Source organism: Antechinus flavipes, chromosome 4, assembly GCF_016432865.1.
Source record: "Antechinus flavipes isolate AdamAnt ecotype Samford, QLD, Australia chromosome 4, AdamAnt_v2, whole genome shotgun sequence".
NCBI classification, from domain to species: Eukaryota; Metazoa; Chordata; class Mammalia; order Dasyuromorphia; family Dasyuridae; genus Antechinus; species Antechinus flavipes.
The window spans coordinates 36,856,268-36,875,272 of NC_067401.1; the positions used below are offsets into that span (position 1 = coordinate 36,856,268).

At 37.8% G+C, this 19,005-nt stretch overlaps 1 protein-coding gene across 3 annotated transcripts in view; it reads left to right on the forward strand.

Annotated features, from left to right (window-relative positions):
• The window catches only part of AP2B1 (adaptor related protein complex 2 subunit beta 1), a 120,429-nt gene that overhangs the window by 2,146 nt on the left and 99,278 nt on the right, over positions 1-19,005 (forward strand). Inside the window, exons 1-3 of one of the 3 annotated variants that reach the window (XM_051992437.1) lie at positions 2,560-2,741; positions 9,207-9,266; positions 16,398-16,503. In XM_051992437.1, coding sequence (XP_051848397.1) covers positions 9,230-9,266; positions 16,398-16,503 — 143 coding nt within the window. In that variant the 5' untranslated portion in view covers positions 2,560-2,741; positions 9,207-9,229. Of the gene's footprint in view, positions 1-2,559; positions 2,742-9,206; positions 9,267-16,397; positions 16,504-19,005 lie in introns of those variants that run through there. The other 2 variants (XM_051992440.1, XM_051992438.1) reach the window with 2 other exon arrangements.

Here is a 19,005-nt window from a genome sequence, read left to right on the forward strand (position 1 = left end):
CTTTGCCAACTTTCTGCAATGTATAGTCGTAAGAGACTTGCTCAGATTTCCATAAGTCAGTATTTCAGAAGAAAAAGTTAAGCCCAAATTTTCTGGCTCAAGGTTGTTCTTAGGACATAAGGCAGACTGGTTGTACGATTGTGATATTTAGACTTTACAGTGATTCAGCATATCTTATATCTAATCTTTCTATTTCAGACTTTGCCATCAGCTAGTATTTTGAAATGTCATTCATCCTCAAACAGCACTAAATAGATATTTTTTAGTAATCGTAAGGTGGACTATACCTTAATTTATCATTGGGCATCTTTGTGTCTTGTAAATAATTGAATGGCTATTGAATGAAGTGAGGAGGACAAGGCTAACTAGTGAAGCTAATAATAACATAAAATAGCCTGGCAGAATCGAGAGAAGTCTGGATTTGTGGTCAGAAGACTTAGATTTGTAGTTTTTCCTAGCCCCAATTCTTACTTCTTGTGTGAGAACGAGCAAGTAATTTGACTTTTCTTAAGTATAGTTTCCTCATCAGCAGAGATCATACTCCACTCAATTTTGTAAATAAGGCCATTCCACACACACCATTCCACACACACACACACGTTTATGAGAGCTGTTATATCTAAATATTGAATTGTGATATATGGAAGAGCTAAATGCACGATGAAGTGGAGGGATAGGAAAGCTTATTTTTTGTGAAAGAAGTGGTTTAAGCTTCCATGAAAGAATAGTTGAATAAAATGAGGTAAGGAATAGGATTCAAGAAAAACACCAACTTGCTAGAATGCTGGGGAATGAGAAAGAATTATCTTCTCCATAACTCACATTTATGTAGTATTTTATAGTTTATAGTTTATAATGCTTGCTTCCAAGCACTCATCACAACAGCTTTGTTTAGTGAAAAGAACACTGAATTTGGATTAGGAGAATTCAAATCCATCTGGGTTCCCCTTTTAATTTCTTAAACTGCACTATTTTATTCTTAAGACTCTTCTAGTTCTCAATTATATGCGTTTTCCATTCATTAGATGAGTGATGATGCATACATAGGCCATCTCTCCTGGTGGTATGTAAGCTCTATGAGAACGGGGACTTTTTTTTTTTTTTTTTTTTTCCTTTATGTCAGAGGCACAGAGCTCACATCACTTTGCAGATCAGAAGTACTTAAGTTTCCTGAATTAGGGTTTCCTGTTTCTGAAATAGGGACATTGCTTGCAATTACTTAACTTTTCAATGCTTAAAGTGGTATATAAATATTACTTTTCTTTGAGCCATTAAATTAGCCATTCACAGAACCATCTAATAAATACCAAAAAGGAAATACTGTTCTTCTTTCCTATAGGGATAGAGGCTTAGATTTGTTAGAATCCCTGAGTACGAGTCTCAGAAGTTTGCAAAGTAAATTTGATTTAGGTTTACTGCATAGAAGCAGTGGCCTATGGTGGAAAAAGCACTGCATCTGTAGTCCTAGGACCCAGGTTCAAATCCTGCTAATCTCTTTGTGGCCTTGAATTAGCCTCAGTTTCTCTATCTTTAAAGTGAGATTGAAGGAACTCCCAATGTAAAATCAAATGATTCTCTTTGGCTGCCCTTCCAGATGTTTGTGAACTGAATATTGGTTTATAGCATGTAGAACTAGAAGAAACATGAGAAACATCTGGTCCAGTATCTTCCTGTTTTTATAGGGCAGAGGCTCTTTTATTGCTGTCCAACACAATACTTTGTAGCAGCTAAATAAATGTTCCTTAATTGTTCCCATATGTCCCTTAGCTTTCCTGAACCTGTTTCCCCAACTGTGGAGCTCGAACTAGCGGTCCTTTATGGCTCTTGGTTCTTATGATGATTATTAGGTGAGGAAGGTGAGCCTGGGAGAGTTCCCACCCATGGTAATTAGCTCCGTCTGGATTCGAATCCAGATTCTGAGTTCTTTGGTCCATCAAAGCACTAAACCTCTCTACTTTAGGTGCAAGCACAGGACTTTTTGGAGAGTTCCCTTTAGAGGACGGATTATTAACCTTTCCCTTGTCATAGCAGTCTGGGAAGCCTAGAGACCCCTTTTCAAGATAATGCTTTTAAATTCATACGCAGGAAACCAATTATACTAAAATAGTTTAAAATTTTTTTCTTTAAAGTCTCCGGACTCAAATTGAGAATTTCAGCTTTAGACAGCTTAGGGGTAGTGTCCATACAAGGAGCCAGCATATAGTAGGCGTTTAATCATGGCAGTGTCCTGAGAAAAAAAGTCTCGAGACAACGATCAGTAAAAAAGAGTTGTTTCGGCCTGGTTTAATCTCCCCAAGCCCTTAAGCCCAGAGCCCAGAACGCAGTAGGCGCTTAGTAACGGAATGCAGGTTTCGAGTCTTAAAGCAGCACCTCCTCCCCTCACTGGGAGAGCACCAATCGGGCTGCGGCGGCGCGGGAAGGGAGAGGGGGAGGACTTCTATCTCTATGACAACCAGACGCGCCGCCGCTCTCCTCTCCAGGGCTCGAGGCTCTCCTCAGGGGATGCTCAGAACCCCGCCCAACCCCTCCGCCCCCCCGCCCCGCAACGCACGCGCTCTTGACGTGGGTGCTTCCTGTCGGCCATCTTTATCCCTGGCAAAGGGGGTTTTGCGCAGTGGCTGAGGCCGCCCAGAAAGATTCCGTACCGGGCAGAAGCCCTCGTCCCGCTTGCCGCCTTGTCCCTTCTCGCCTCTCCTTGCTTCTCCTCGTTTCGCCTCGCCCCGCCTCGCCTCTTCTCGCCGGTGAGTTTGGGCCGCTCGGTCCGTGGCTGTGGGGTGCAGGGGGCAGTCGCGAGGGAGCGGGAGCTGTCGGGGCCGGGCGTGGCCGTGGCCGCGGGGTCCGGGGCGGAGGAGGCGGGGGGGGGCGCTGAGGGGCGTGGCCAGGTGAGCTGGGCCGGTGGGGTGCTGATGGGGTTCTTTCAGCTGGAGAGGGATGCCGGCAGCCCGCCTCTTTCTCTTAGCTCTGGTCGAACCCCGACCCCTGATTTGGGCTGCCTAGGCAGCGGCCACCTCCGAGCTCTGGGAGAGAGGAGGGGGCAACGAAGGCCGGCCGGGGGGGGGGGCGCGGGGGATTCGGGTGGTGCGGCCGGGTCTGGCTGGGCCTGAGCTGAGGGCGGGGGTTGAGCCGGCTGAGGGGCGCGGGCGGACTCCGCCGTAAAAACCTGCGCTCTCTCCCTGTCCTCCTCGCGGTTGTTCCTGCTCCCCTTCTCCGGCCCCCTCTCCTCTTCCTCCTCGCGGTTCTTCTTTTTCCCTTCTTTCTGTTTTCCCTCTCTCCTTCCCTCCCTCTTCGTCTCTCTTTCCCTCTCTCCTTTTCTCACTGTTCGCCCCCTTCTCTACCTCTTCCCTCCTCCTTTCTCCCTTCCTCTGTCCCTCCTATTTCCTTCCTCTCCTTTTCCCCCTTCCTTCGCTCTCCTCTCTTCTGCGTCTCTCTCGCTGTCTCCTCTATCCCTTTCATCACAAAGATTCCATTTTTAAAAAAAATTTTACAGATGAGGAAACTGAGACCCCGAGAATTTTTTTTTTTAATATCATTCAGGGTCCCATAGCTTATGGATGAGAAATAGGGAGTGCCATTGCAGAGCGTGAGGGCTTGGCGAGTTGAGCTTTGTAGCTTCTACAAGATGTTAGTTGGGGTGGGTGGGGAAGGGAGTGGACAGACTATTTATTGGCAGATCCAAGGATACTGATATGTTTTCAGTTCCAGCCTGTTTTTATATCCCTGAGGCTTTAAAAGGGAAAGTGAGGTGAACCAATTTAAATTCCTGGGGAGGGGAGGAGGGAGTTAAAGAGCAAATATTTATTAAATGCTCTTTGAATTGTGTTGAATTAAATTGACTTCAGAAAAATGCACACTGGATTTAAGTTTATGGAAAATCCCGATCTTGGTATTTAGGCCTGGATGTGACATAAAAACATGCGATTCACTTCAGTTCTACAAACATTAAGTGCCTATTGCATACAAGATACACCTAACTCCTTTTAGTTGGGGAAAATTTTGAGCTTCTCTCACTTTTCAGACAATTTGGGGCTCAACTATATCTCTTGGGTATACAGCAGAAAGGGGGAGGGGGAGAGAAAGGAGGGGAAAAGAGGAAAGAGAGAGAAAAAGAGAGGGAGAGAATTGGATTCACCTGGTTGCTTATAGTTCCCAGGTTCCTTATTAAACACGTTTAACCTTTTAAGAGAAGTACTCTCCAAATGTCAAGCATCATCTTCATTATGGTTGTTGAAAGGATGAAAAGAAAGTGAAATGTGCTCAGAATTGCTGGAATGACTAGGGAGCTGGAGATCTTAATGAGGAAAAATGTAAATTATTAATTATCTTCTTTGGCTGTTTCTATTGCTTAGCCTCTGGGCACACTTATCTAGTAATAATAGAAAGCTGCTCACTAAGGAGATAAAGAATACAAGGAAAAAAACCTGTAGCCCTTTTAAAGGCTAAGTGTGGTGGTTAGGTGACAGCTGTTGGAAGTATGACAATTCAGATTTCTCCTTGGCAGGAAAGGAATTGTGTTAATTCTCAGGGAAGCTGTTTGCGAATTTAGTGGAATTTAAGAGAAAGTTGACATTTGGACTGTGAATGAAAGGACTTTTTGGGAACAAAATGAGACTAAAGTAGGTGTTCTTAACCTGGAGGCTGGAAATTTGTATATTGGTCTATTTGCTTTCCTTTGTGGTTTATATGTATTTTATTTTGGACATATAAAAACATTCTGAGAAATGGCTTATAGTCTACAGCTGATGAAAGAATTCATAAGTTAACCCTCAGAATAGAGTATAGTTCTCACCTTCCCTTCTCCTCTACACTCCCTCCCTTTCCCTGCCCCATTTCTTTTAAAAATATAGTTTTCAACAGTCTGCATATGATTTTAACAGCAAGAAATGAACTAGACAAATTTTTGTTTTTAATCCAAGTTTACTGCTTCTTACATTGAGGCCTTTGGATTTCTTTGTTTTATAGCTTACTTTACATATAAATGGAAGTAACAACTGATAGCTTTGTATGTTTAAGACACCAAATGGAGGTGGGGAGACCCACTTTACTATGAAGATTTTGGTTTAGAGGGATTAAAACTCATATACTGACAACTGCTTTTGCTAGAATGGCAGAAGAAGAGGGGCATGAGAGATTTACCGAGGGAGAGTTCGTTTTGAGCTATGTTATGCAGAGATTTGTTATGAGCTAGCTGGTGCCATTTTCTTTTTTATAATTTCATTCAGTGTCTGATTAGAAGCAGACTCAAGTATGCAAAACAAATAGTATCCATCATTGGAATGAAATTGGTTTAGCTAGCTAGCATTTCCTAGATCAGTGGTTTTCAAACTTTTTGGTCTCAAGACCCCTTTGCAATGTTAAAAATTATTAAGGACCCCAAAGAGCTTTTCTTTATGTAGGTTATATCTGTCAATATTTACCATATTAGAAATTAAAACTAATAAAATTAAAGATATTTATTAATTTATAAAAATAGCAGTAGTAACAATCGTAACTCATTATGTTAATATTTCTATGAAAATATATTTTTCAAAACAAAAATTAGGAGAGTGGCATGCGTGTTTGTATTTTTGGAAATCTTTTTAATTTTTAATTTTTTTTTATCTGTTGCATTGAATCTGCCTTAATATGTTATTTTTGTTGAAGTATATGAAAAAAATAGCCTTCACAAAGATAGGTAGTTGAAAAGGGGAGAGGAGTATTTTAGTAGGCAAATAATTCCTTCGTATTATAAAATACTGCGCCTCAAGTCAGAAAGACCTGAGTTCAAATGTGACCTTAGACACTTCATAGTTGTGTGACCCTGTGCATGTCACTTAGCCCTATTTGCCTCAGTTTCCTCATCTGTTAAATGAGCTGGAAAAGGTGTTATGCCAGTTTTCTTTAACTGTCCTGACTCAGTTTCCCTGTCTCAGTTACCTTAACTGTTCTTCTGTCTCTGACCCAGTAAAACTAAGTATTATTCGCTCTGGGGTTATGAATTAGCAAGATAAAAGAGTAGATCTCCTGACTCTTTTAGGGATTTACAATATTCCTTTAGAATATTCCAAGATCAACCCATGATATCTTTACTACTTTGTCTCTGGAATTTTTAGGTTTTATGGCTTCCCCTCCCTGATAAAAAAACTTTCCCTCCCTTTCTCTTCTTTGTCTCCAAAAATGTATTTAAGAAGTTGTTGTTCCTCCATTCATTGCTGGAGAATGGCATCTGGCAGCTGTATGCTGGACGCTGGATTCTTTGGGTCCTCCAGCCCTGGGACCAATATGGATTCCTTGGTCCCAGTATACTTATCTCTGTCTGACTGGATAATCTGAGACGAGAGTCCTGTCCAGTCAATCTTACTCTCCAATTAATAAAATATTAAATCTCTCTAATCTCTCTCCTGCCTCAGTTTCTCCGGCATTACAAAGGAAATTGCAAACTACTCCAGTGTCTTTGCCAAAAAAAAAAAAAAAAAAATGGGAATACAAAGTTGAACAGAACTGAAATGACCCAACAGCAACAAATTATAAACATAATTTTGAACTCTCAGACTCTTGGGTACTCCCAGAGTCCCTGGAACATTTCTTGAAAATGAGGTAGCAGTAGCAGCTTAAAATTGAGTGATTTGTCAAGGGTTACACACTATATCCCAGCTGCAGAATCTTCCTGATTTTAGCGTTAGGATTAGTCATATGCTCAGCTGTATGTTAGAATATGAAAAATCTGGTTGCCATTGAACAGTGACTCTCGTACTTAACAAAGTCCAGTGGTGATCTATTCATCCTGTGCTGTGATCAGAAAATTGAAATAGAAGGGAAACAGAATGGAACTCGGTGGTTTTGGAGTTTATTTGTATTCTTGAGAAGAGTACTGTCTCCTCCCATAATGACTTGTATATAGTAGGCTTTATGTACAAATAATTATTGGTTTTTATATTTAAATGGCAAAGCAGAGAGCCTAGGAACTGGACCTGTGAAGTGTCTTGAGAAGGTATAGTGGATTTACTGGGAGTCCAGGGTTTGGTGCTTCTGGTCCTGAAAGGAGTGGAAAGGGACCACTTCCACAAATATTTCCATCCCATCCCCTCTTTCAGGGTCCTAGTGGACAAAGGCCTTAAGGAAAGACCTTCTTCCCTTAAAAAAAATGACTGATATCTTAATTTCCAAATATATCCCTCTCCCAAGATCTCTTTTAGCAAAATCAAAAAGGGAAAAGAACAATTCAGCAAAACAACACATCAACCAAGTTTTATCATATTTAGTGTTTTTTTTTTTAAATAGTTTTATTCCATATTTAGTGTTGAGTACCTATAATCCCTCACCGTTACATAGGAGATGCATTTTCTTTTCTCTTTAAAGTCAGTTGAACTTGATCATTATAATTAAACACCATTCTTGTTAGTTTTTTTGTTCCTTCCATTTATAATATACAATACACAATTAGCCACTGTATATATTGGTACAGGTAGACTTGTAATTTGAGTCTCTCCTCCTTTTATTCCTCTCCCCCCCTTTCAGCAACCTCCCTTCCCCCTTCCCCCAGTTCCTATTTACCTTATCTGAAACTTTAGAAACTGTTGCCTGGGGTGTTGAGAAGTTAAATGACTTGCATGAGGTCACATTAGCTGGTATGTGTCAGAAGTGGAGCATCACTCTGAACAGTTCTATCTACACTACTCCTGTTTTTCTGTGTATTTTCCTGATTCTGCAAGTCTTCCAATGATGCTGAATCTTTGATCATTTCTTATTCCTTTATTTGCATACCACAGTTTAACTGTTTCCCAATTTAATGGTCATCTACTTTGTTTCCCGTTATTTGTTCGTTCTCTCTCTCTCTCTCTCTCTCTCTCTCACACACACACACACACACACACACACACATCCCTATTCACCTTTACTTGTCTTTAGCTCCCTTGATGCGAGTGCCTACTGATAGGGGCTCATGTTCAAAGAGTATGAATATTTTAGGAATTTTTTTTTTTAAACCATTCCAATTGCTCTTCAGAATGATTGTACCAGTTCACAGTCATACCAATGGTGTCCAACATTCTAGTCTTTTGTCACCTTTGCAAGTTTGCTAATCGAGGTGGGTTCAGTTATTTTGATTTATCATGTTTCATAGAAATGATTTGAAGCAGTCTTTCATATTTTTAATAGTTTGTAATGCTATATTTGAGAATTGTTTGTTCATAGCCCCTGCCCAGATGAGGGTGATGGGCAGAGGCCAAGCCGAACTTGGGATGGCTGAGTCCTTCTCTGGTGTTCCAACCTCCACTGATCATCCCTGTTTTCCAATGGTTGTGTCTCTTGAATAGCAGTGAGGTGAGACATCATCAGGCCTTAATACACCTTTGTTGCCGAAGTCTCCTATTTATTTTGTCTTCCTTAATTGTAAATTTCTCTATTTATATACCCTGTTCTTGGTAAGTGTTTAATAAATGTTTGGGTGTTTATAAAGGATATTTATAGGAATTATTTGCCTACTAAAATACTCCTCTCCCATTTTCAACTACCTATAGACCTTACCATATCCTTAAGCTATTCCTTTTTCAGAGTCCTAGAAAAAAATCTGTATATTGTCTCTAGTTCCTCTCATCTCAGTCCTTTGCAGTCTGACGTCTGACTCCATCACTTGACTGAAATTGCTCTCCTCTCCATGCCTTTGTACTTGTCTTCTCTTCTATCGGGAATGAGTTTGAACCTTACCTCCATTTCATGGAAACCCTCTTTCCCTTCAAAGCTTACTTAAGCACCAACTTCTCTGAATCATTTCATGATCTGCAACTGTGCTTGTGTTTCCCTTTCCAACTAATTTGTGTTTAATCATTTTGTTTTGCTTAAATTTACATAACTTCCTTTTACCTCTCCCACTAGAGTATATATATCCTTCTTGAAAGGAGAGAATGGGGTTTCTGCAACCCCATCACCTAGCACATAGTAGGTACTGAATGCTTGTTGACTGATCTGAAAAGATAGAGGGAAAGCAGATTTTCTGAGAAAGAAAATAATAGCAAGGAAGAGAAAATAAAAGGAAGTAAATTTCCCAATTTTTTAAAAAGGTCTAACTTTAGCTTTTGAAGCATTCTTGGATGTCACAGAGTTAAGACAGTTTTATCTCCCATTGTCTTTAGCTTTAGAACATCATTGATTTTTTTTTTCCCCACTTGCAATGTCGGATGTTCTGGCAGGAGCAGCTTTATATTAGTTAAAAGAATCTTCTCTCGTTGCAGGTATACCTTAAGAAGCTACAAAAATGACTGACTCCAAGTACTTCACGACCAATAAGAAAGGTAAGGCCAGCCAAATGTGTGAGATTCTCAAGGAAATAATAAAGGGTCATTCTCTTCAACCAGTGACAGACAGACACTTGGCTCTCAGCTAGACCCACCAGTGGGTAAGGTGAGGTTTATTTTATATAGCTTTGTTTTACAGGCTTGTTGTAGAGAAACCTCATGGTGGTTGAATGTGATACCGAACTTGTGGAAGATGATCTCAATATTTCAGGATAGTTTAAGCCATGCCCCAAAATCATTGTCTCCTCTTGGTTTGGAATTGCCCCGCTTTTGGCTACAAAAGCTAAAGAAATGGTTAGATTGCATGCTGGAGTGATGTTTACTCTGGAATAATAGCAATAACAAACAAAAAAGGGAGATTTCTGTCTAATCATTAAAAGTTCAGCTTGGAGTCAGAGCAGCCTGGCCTGATAGGATCTCTTTCTCAGATCTTGCACTGAAATTAAGTCAGGTGCCCCCTTCTCCCCTCATGAGTTGGGATACAGATTGGAGCATTGGCTGAGAGTTCTTTCTAAAACCCTCCTTCACTCTTCTGGAACTGCCCTTTAGATGACTGGCTCGGCTTCGGCAGGCCAGCCTTTTGGTCACTTTGACTGTCCAAGGTAGAACTCTTAGTGCAGGGGGATGACGCTGCATCAGGAGCAAGAGCACCTGGTTTGGAATTCTGGCCCTGCTAGTTCCCCTGGGACGGTGGGCAAGTCCTTTAACCTCTTCATCTGCAAAATAAAAATTGGGCCAGATGATCTCTCTCTAAATCTATGGTCCTATGATATAGGAATCCCTAACACAAGTAACACTTGGTTGAGCCTGTCTCTTCAGTGCTATGTATGTAGACCTTTATCTGGACTTGGTGGTTAAGGTTCTCTTGGGACTAATGTGGGAAATTAACCTGAATAGTTCTCCTTCCTGTTTTGGGGGTAATGAGTAGTGCCTAAAGACATTAGGACATTCAGGAAGACCTGAATACAATTGACCTCATTATTTTAAAATCATATCATGAAGTAGTTTTTAAGTTTTGAAAAAAATTTAACCATCTCGTTTGAAGTTGAACCTAAAGTTGCTGCATACTAGTCACTTCAGTTCTCTCTTCAAAACCTTTTTTGTTAAAGTGCTAGAAATTTGTTTTTTCAATGTTTTAATGTGAATTCTTGATCTAGAACTACATTTCCTTGTGCAGAAATTCAGGTTGATGCTTAGTTATCTTTCCAGTATAGAGAGCACGTACTGAATCACTTTTTTACATTGCCTTGTCCCACATCTTGGTTTCCTTTATTTCCCATGGTCAGGCTTTTCTGATTGAGTCTCCATTAATTGAGGGCAGATGTATTTTAGTGACAAAGAGAAAAGTAGGAGAGTAGAAATCTTTCCCTTGTTGATTTCTTACAATCCTTTTCTAAGCCATCTTTGTTGCTTCAAGGGCACTGTAATTTGGCTTCCTCCTTTACAAATGTGGTTATTTTCAACTATTCTAGCTTATTTACTTATTGTTCAAATTAATGTTATTGATTTCCTTGAATTTCAGGGATCAGCCTGTTTCTCCCTTCCTTTCCATAGCATTTTATGTGCTTTATGATTGAGCTGCCTTTTTTCTCACAGGGATATAATTAAAGCTTTTTTGAGGAACTTTGTTATACAAGGCCCATCCTTCAAGGAATTTTGTTACTTTCCTTTATTTGGGTGTTTATAAAATAAATCTAGCAGGGCTTTATTTGGGCCAGTGCTCTCATAAATTTTAAGTTGAAAATTTAAAAAAATAAAATAAAAACACAAGATTTGTGTTACCCATCATTCCTATTATAGTTTAGAACAGTGGTTCTCAAAGTGTGGTCTAGAGAATCCTGGGGATCTTTGAAACCCTTTTAGAGTGTCTACAAATTCAAAAATAGTTTTTATTTCCAATATGGTAAATGTCTATAAATATAATCCATATAAACAAACCGCTTTGGAGAGATCCTCAATAATTTTTAATAGAATAAAGATACTGAAAAAAAAAAAGTTTGAGAACCACTGGTTTAGAATGTTTGAGTAGCTTCTGCTGCATCCTGTTTTGATTTTGTTACTCTTGCTGCTCATGATGTAGTGTTTCTGAAATCTTGTTGTTTGCTCATTTGGGGCTCTAAGAAATAAATGATAGGAAAAAAAGCTGAATTTTGACAGCTTTGAATTTTGAGGAAACCCAGCTTAGTTGACTGCTTTTGGCTAAATTATTTTATTTTGCTGACCATTGTTTTTGCCTTCAGTGTTTAAGTGGATAGCATAGACTCTATCAGAGGTTCTTGATTCCTATGAAAATCATTATATCCTGGTACTACCTTTTTCCATTATTATTTCACTGGATAATATTTTAATGCATTTATAAATTGGATTTATATCAAGGTTGGCAGGGATGATTCAACATTAGGAAAAGAATGATTGCAACTATATTAAAACCAAAAATCCATAATTAACCATATTAATCCATCATAAAACCAAATCACATAATTACTAATAATGCACTAATATTTTAAACTATATATTAATAATGTAAAAAAAAACTGAACTGAAAACACAACAGAATATAGGTATAAAAGGATGTTTTTTTCTTTTAGTATGACAAAAGTATGTAGAACTAAAAACAAATGATATATGTAAATATAATGGGCTATGCCTGTAATGGGCTGAGGCTTGAGTTGATGCACTGAGGTCCCAAGCACATGAGGCTAAATAGTAATTGGACCATACTCTATTAATATATAAGCTTGGAGAAAGAATGGCCCCCACCCACTCTTTGTGCAAGTCCTGATGTGTTGTATAGGAAATGACGATTTTGGTGGGTGGAGGCAGGGGAGTGGAAAAGGAAGGGGAGGAGAGACTTGTGGGATTGCCATTGCCACGGTTGGCTTGGCTCGCGTCTCTCTCTCTCTCTTAGCTGGCTTCCTGTCGCAGCTGCCCATATTTGCTATCACAATCTTTATTCACCTCTTCACTTCAATAAATATTGAAGATTTTCCCCTTAACCTGAATTCCTGACTCCGGCTGATTTTAAATACACGGTCATTACATTTGGCGATAGAACACTAGCCTTGAAGTCAAGAGGACCTGAGTTCAAATCCAGCCTCAGACACTTAACAATTCCTGGTTGTATGACCATGGGCAAGTCACTTAACCCCAACTGCCTCAGCAAAAAGCAAAAAGAAGAGAAACAAACAGAAAAGAGAGAGAGAGAGATCTGAGCTCTCCTCCCCTTCCTTTTCCACTCCCCTGCCTCCACCCACCAAAATCGCCATTTCCTATACAACACATCAGGACTTGCACAAAGAGTGGGTAGGGGCCATTCTTTCTCCAAGCTTATATATTAATAGAGTATGGTCCAATTACTATTTAGCCTCATGTGCTTGGGACCTCAGTGCATCAACTCAAGCCTCAGCCCATTACATATGCCAATAATTATTTTGGCATAGCCCATTATATTTACAAATAATAAAAATAATAATACTACCAAAGTTAATTTATAGATTTGGCACTTTGCTATTCAAACTACCAATGTGGGGACTGGGTTTTAGATTAAGAATTATCTGAAGGAACAAAATAATAGAATATCCAGAGGAATAATGAAAAAAAGTTAGCAGTGAATGTGAAATAGTGTACCTAGGCTTTAAATTGTTAGATGGAGTAGCAATCATCAACACTATTTGTTATTGGTTAAAAAATAGAAAAGTAAATCAGTGGAACATCTTAGGTGAAGAATAATCGGAAACCATTGAATTCAATAGACCAATGTTTGGTAAATCTCAAAAAACAATGGGAAAAACTCCTTATTTGGTAAGAATTGCTGAGAAAATTAGAAAGCAGACTGGCAGAAATTGAGCTTAGGAGAATTTTGTCCCATATTCCTCTGTGAGTTTGAAATGGACATATGACTTCTTGCCTTCTTAATGAGTAGGGGAGGGAAAATTTGGAAGTGAAAATAAAATAAAATAGCATTTAAAAAAATAAATACATGAATTGAATATTACATGCCATACCATTAAAAATTAGAAGAGAAGTAGATCATGAACATTACTATGTAAAGAGGGTTTTCTTAATGTAATAAGGGATAGAAGCAATTGTAAAACATAAAATAGATAATTTTGATTAAATGAAATTGAAAAAGAATTACACAAACAAAATCAATTCATTTAGAATAAGAAGAGAAATGATTGGGCAAAATTTTTTTCTATCAAATATCTATGAGAGATTTTTATATAAGATATATAGATTACTAAGAGAAATATTTAAAACTAAAAGTCATTCCCCAAAAGATGAGTGGTCCAAGGAAATAAATAAACAATTTTCAAAAGAAGAATTATGAACAGTTAACCATTTGAAAGGATGTGCCAAATTGTTAATAGCTACAGAAATACATCAAAACAAGCCTGAGGTTTCATGTTCAGCAATTTGGCAAAGAAGACAAAAGATGGAAATTATTAATCTTGTAGATATTGTGAAAAGATAGTCCCATTAATGGATTGTTGGTAGAGCTTTGAATTAGCATAACCATTTTGGAAAGCAATTTGAATTTATGCAAATTAAATGACAAATATATGCATATCTTTTGGTTCATAGAGTTCATTAATCATATACCCCAGGGATTTCATTAGCAATATGATTTCATATACACTAAAATGTTTTTATCAGCATTTTTTTTGTGTGTGTGTTTACAAAAAAACTAAAATGAGGTAGATGCCCAGTGACTGGAAATTTCTAAACAAAACGTGGTAGGTGCATGCAAGCTGAACATAATAAATATAAAGCAGCATGGAAGAGCTTACATAAACTGTTGTAAAATGAAATAAGCAGAATTAGGAAAACAGTATATATAATGACCATAAGAATTGGAATGTAATTGGAAGGAGCAACAAAACAAGTAAGACTTAAGAATTGCAAAATTTTGATGATCAAACTTGTTCCCAAAGAAGAGATTAGAGGTAATTCTGTTCCTTCACTCCTGTGTTGATTGCTTTTGCCTGTTTTGTTGTTGTTTGTCTTGTGATATCTTATCTTTGTATTTAGTTGTGGTCTTGATAGGTGAAGGAAAGGTAAAGTGGAAATTGTTGGTGAGTCTGCCTTTCAGGAGACACATAGAAACTATGTGACTGTAGATGTAAAACACTCTTCAAAAAAAAGTGAGACCTAAATAATTGGAGAGATATTAATTGTTCATGGTTGGACTGAATCAATATGAATATTTTAGTTATACTTAAATTTTCTTATTCAGTGCTATAACTGTCAGGCTAGCACCAAATTTCTTTTTAGAGCTAGAAAAAATTATAACATCATCTAGAGGAACAAAAAGTTAATAATTTCAATTTGAAATAGCAAGAAGAAAGGTGGCCTTGATGGACCGGATCTTCAACTATACTGCAAGGATGCAATCACCGAAACTAGTTGATACTAGGTTAAAAAATAAAATAGTTAATTTAGTGGAATAAATTAGGAACATGATATCCTAAAGTATAATAGAATAGTGTTTCATAAATCCAGGATCCAGAGTATTTGGATAAGTACTTAATATATGACCCAAAACCCTCCCACTAACAACTAACTGCTGGAAGAACTGTGAAAACATTTGGCAGAAATTTTTAGACATCTCATACCACATTCCATTGTCAGCTCTAAATGGATAAAAGACTATAAAAGATCATGGAAGCAAATTAGAGCAGCATAAACTTTCCAAGAAGATCCAATGCAGAGGATAAAAGGACCTCTATGTGCAAGAATATTTATAGCAGCCCTTTTGTTGTATAAAAGAATTGGAAATTAAGAGACTGTCCATCAGTTGGGGAACAAAATATTCATGTATAAATAGTATTGTAACCTAAGAAATGATTAAAAGGATGGATTGAAAGAAATTTGGCAAGATTAAGAACTGTTATGAAATGAAGTAAGCAGGGTAATATGAGTAATTCCTGCAATGACTACAACATTGTAAAGGACAATAACTTTGAAAGACTACAGTGATCAGGTATGACTCTAGAGAATAACCAGATATAAGATGTCCTATCAGAGAGATAGATGGTAAATTTGAGGTACAGGATGGACTGTATGTTTTTATACACAGTCAGTGTTGTTTTGTTTTTGCTTAAATGTTCACTTGTAATAATGAAGTTGCTTTTTTTTTTTTTTTTTTTAAATTTTGGAGGGGTGAGTTTGAAGGAGTGATGGATGATAGAGCTGGTGATATCCCAGAAAAAGAAAAGAAAGGTCATTGTTAAAATGTACAGAAGGAAGTTTAGAGGAAGACAAGAAAAAGCAGGATAACCCTGAAGCTAACATACTGAATTTATAATTAGCTCTAAAACTAGTGTATTGAATTTATTATATATTTAAAAAAAACTATACTTAATAAAGAATAAGGAAATTATCAAATTCAGAATTACAAAATTAAAAAAAAATTAAACTTAAAACTTTTGGTTTTAAGTTTGTTTGGTAATTTGGTTGCCTGTGTTCAGTTGATTCCATATCTTTCTAAGCTATTTTCTTTTTTTCTAAGCTACTTTCTTAAAGAAGTTTTGCTTTTTATCTTTAAAAATATTTTAAGCACATTTAAACCAAATAATTTTAAGTATGCGTAGTTATCTGTTTGATATATAAAATACATAATCTTGCTTTGTTAGAGACATTGTAGTCTGTAGCATTAATATTAAGAATATCATAAAAAAAAATTTAGAAAGGACAGCTAGTTGGGGTAGTAGATAGAGCATCAGCCCTAAAGTCAGGAGGACCTAAGTTCAAATCTGTCTTCAGACACTTAACACTGCCTGGCTAGTATGACCCTGGGCAAGTCACTTAACCTCAATTGCCTCAGCAAAAAAAAAAAAAAAAAGAATATCATGCAGTATCGGGTACTTGGATGTCAGGTGAATGAATACTGAGATTCTGTTAATCTTCAGCTATATACTAAAAAGATTCTTGTTGTCTTGATACAGCTCAGCAGGGACTTGCGACTTATTAACTGCATTTACATATGCTGAGTCTTACATATCCTATATATCATGACTCCACTGGATACCTCTCCTGGTTCTGTTTGTTTGTGAAGTGCAGCATGGATCTTGGTTTCCTGCTTCTGGAACTTTGTCTTGATACTCACTCTCTCTCTTTTTCTCATAGGAGAGATCTTTGAACTGAAGGCAGAGCTCAACAATGAAAAGAAGGAGAAAAGGAAAGAAGCTGTCAAGAAAGTGATTGCAGCCATGACAGTGGGGAAGGATGTCAGGTAAGGGATCATGTACCCTCCCCTGCATTTTCCTCTCCTCCCTCCCCCCCCCTTTTTTCTTTTCTCTCATTTGCTTTTCTACCTTTCTCTTTAATTGTACCTCCTTTGTTGTGAAAGGAAGAATCCTCCCTAAATTCTGTTAGTACTGACTCTTTCATTATCTCTACCCCTGGACTTCAGATAATGTCCTAGGAGAAGATGGTTTGATCTTGTCCTAAACCCCTCTAGCTAGCACCTTATTGCCAGGGAGCCACGGAGATTGGAATCAGGCTGTGTTCATGCAATGTTAAAACTGCCTTAGGAGACAAGCTTTTGTGATTCCTACTGAGTTGAAGTCAGCATTGTCAGTTCTTTAGGAGCCCAGAATTCATATGCTGAGTTAAAGAACTAGCCTATTTTAAGAAATCTATCTGGTTTGAACAGATTACAGTGTTTCTGTGACTTAGCATAATTATTTTGGATTTTGAAATTCTTTCACCATATGTGTGAGACCATGGGATATAAGACAGGTCTTTAAGAAGGATATTCAACGCAGTTTCTCTTTTTGATCACACATTTGACTGAAAGATGTAAGAATACAAGAGTGACTGATCTTATTTTTGGTTTATCATAAAAAAGTGTTTTTATTTTGTACAACAAAATGTAGACTTTGAAAGCTTTCCTCCAACAAGTTTCCCATTATGCATATTAGCCATATAAGATTCCTTGCACTATGTAATGAAAGATAACATTTATTTAATCCTCTGATAAGTAATTTTTAAAAAAGTAGAATGGGGAAATTTATACTCACCAAAGGTGTTTGCTATTGTCATGGAGGAGGTCCAACAGTAAGAGGAAATCCCCTTACAATTGGTGCAATAATCAAGATGTTCCTCTTTGTGAATGACATTGTGCTGTTTGTATCAAACATTGGAACATTGCAGATCTCCTGAAAGAGATATGTCATCACTGAAGAAAATTTATTCTAACTATTCCCACACGAACAGTCAACTAAAAGAATGTTGTCTACACTGATAAGCAGTTGAATATTCTCACAGTGTATAAAGTTGTCACATGGATGCTTAGTTCTTCAACAGACATTGTAAATAGACAATGAACTGGGCCCAGAATATGAGGAAGACAGTGGGTTAGATTGGCTTCTGGAAATTCAGTGCTGATAATGATTCCAGTCTTTTGCAAGACAAAATTTTAAAACATATTTTTAAACACCAGTATTCTTTGAAATGACACAGCCTCCAAATGTTAAGGGAGCCACTTGCTAGTGGCTGCTGGGGATCCATCTGATTCTGACCAGCAGAATAGATCCCTTCCTGTGAGAGGATGATAATGATACAAAGAGACTGAGAGGCAGTTGTGTTCTCTGACCTGTCTCCTCTTCCCTCTTGCCTCCTATTTATTTTATTCCCAATTCACAAGCAACATATGGGTTAATAAAGGTTGATCTGCAGTTCCTTTAAGTATGTTGTGATTTACAGCTGTGGGGGCTTTCTGAGAACCTCCTGCCCTTAATGGTGCAGTCCCCTTTAACCCTTTACAGGCTTTCTGGGTTTCATACTTAGGCGTGGTCCTTAACATCCAAAGGATTGAAATCTTTGGTCTTCAGCAGGGGCAGCAGAGTTTTGCAAGGAGTATGTATAGATGAAGGACATTATTGGAATTTTATGATGGGATAAAATGGTGGGCCAGTATTGGAGATAAGGTAATTGATAGATAACCCTTCTGTCCCTTCAGCATGATGTCTGAAGGCTTAGAGGAAGAACCCTAGCCCTTTGGAGGGCCTTTTTGGTAAACTGGTAGGGGAATGTAGGAGTCGCTCAGGAAAGTAGGCATGGATCAGCTTGATCTCTTGATCAGGGAGTGTCCATGTGGATGAGAGACCAAAGTTGACTTCAGAGTACTAAGATAAACAGAATCCTGGGGCAGACTGTGAAGAAACAGCATGAAAACTCTGACATCACCAATGTTTTATGCTCAATTTTTTTAATGTACAAGTACATTTAAATCTTAAGCTGCCATTTGGTGATCATCTGGTTATTGAGTTGTTTACACCAAGGAGAAAATCTCTTGCCTTTTCAACTCAAACTCGGCATCTACTTAAGAATTTTTTTTTTTTTCCTGTGGTGGTGGTTTTTTAATTTTTTAATTTTAATTTTTTTGAAGTAATTTTTTCAAATTTTTTTATTTTAAAATTAATTTTTCCCTATCCTATTAAACAAGTTAAAAACAAAAGCAAATCTTTGTGACATTGGTCTATAGTGCAGCAGAATACATTCCCACATTAGTTATAATGAGACTCTTCCTTTTCCCGCATGGGTGACTCTAATAGTCTTTTCTCCTATTTTGACTCACAGCTTTTTTTGGTTCTTTTTTTATGCCTGTTGGTTAACCTTTGTGCAACCCTGATAAATTAATCTGCGTGTAACCTGGACTTTCATAAATAATTAGGATTTGAATGAAAGCTTGAATTGTAACATGGAGTAGAGATTGGTGACTTGCAGATTG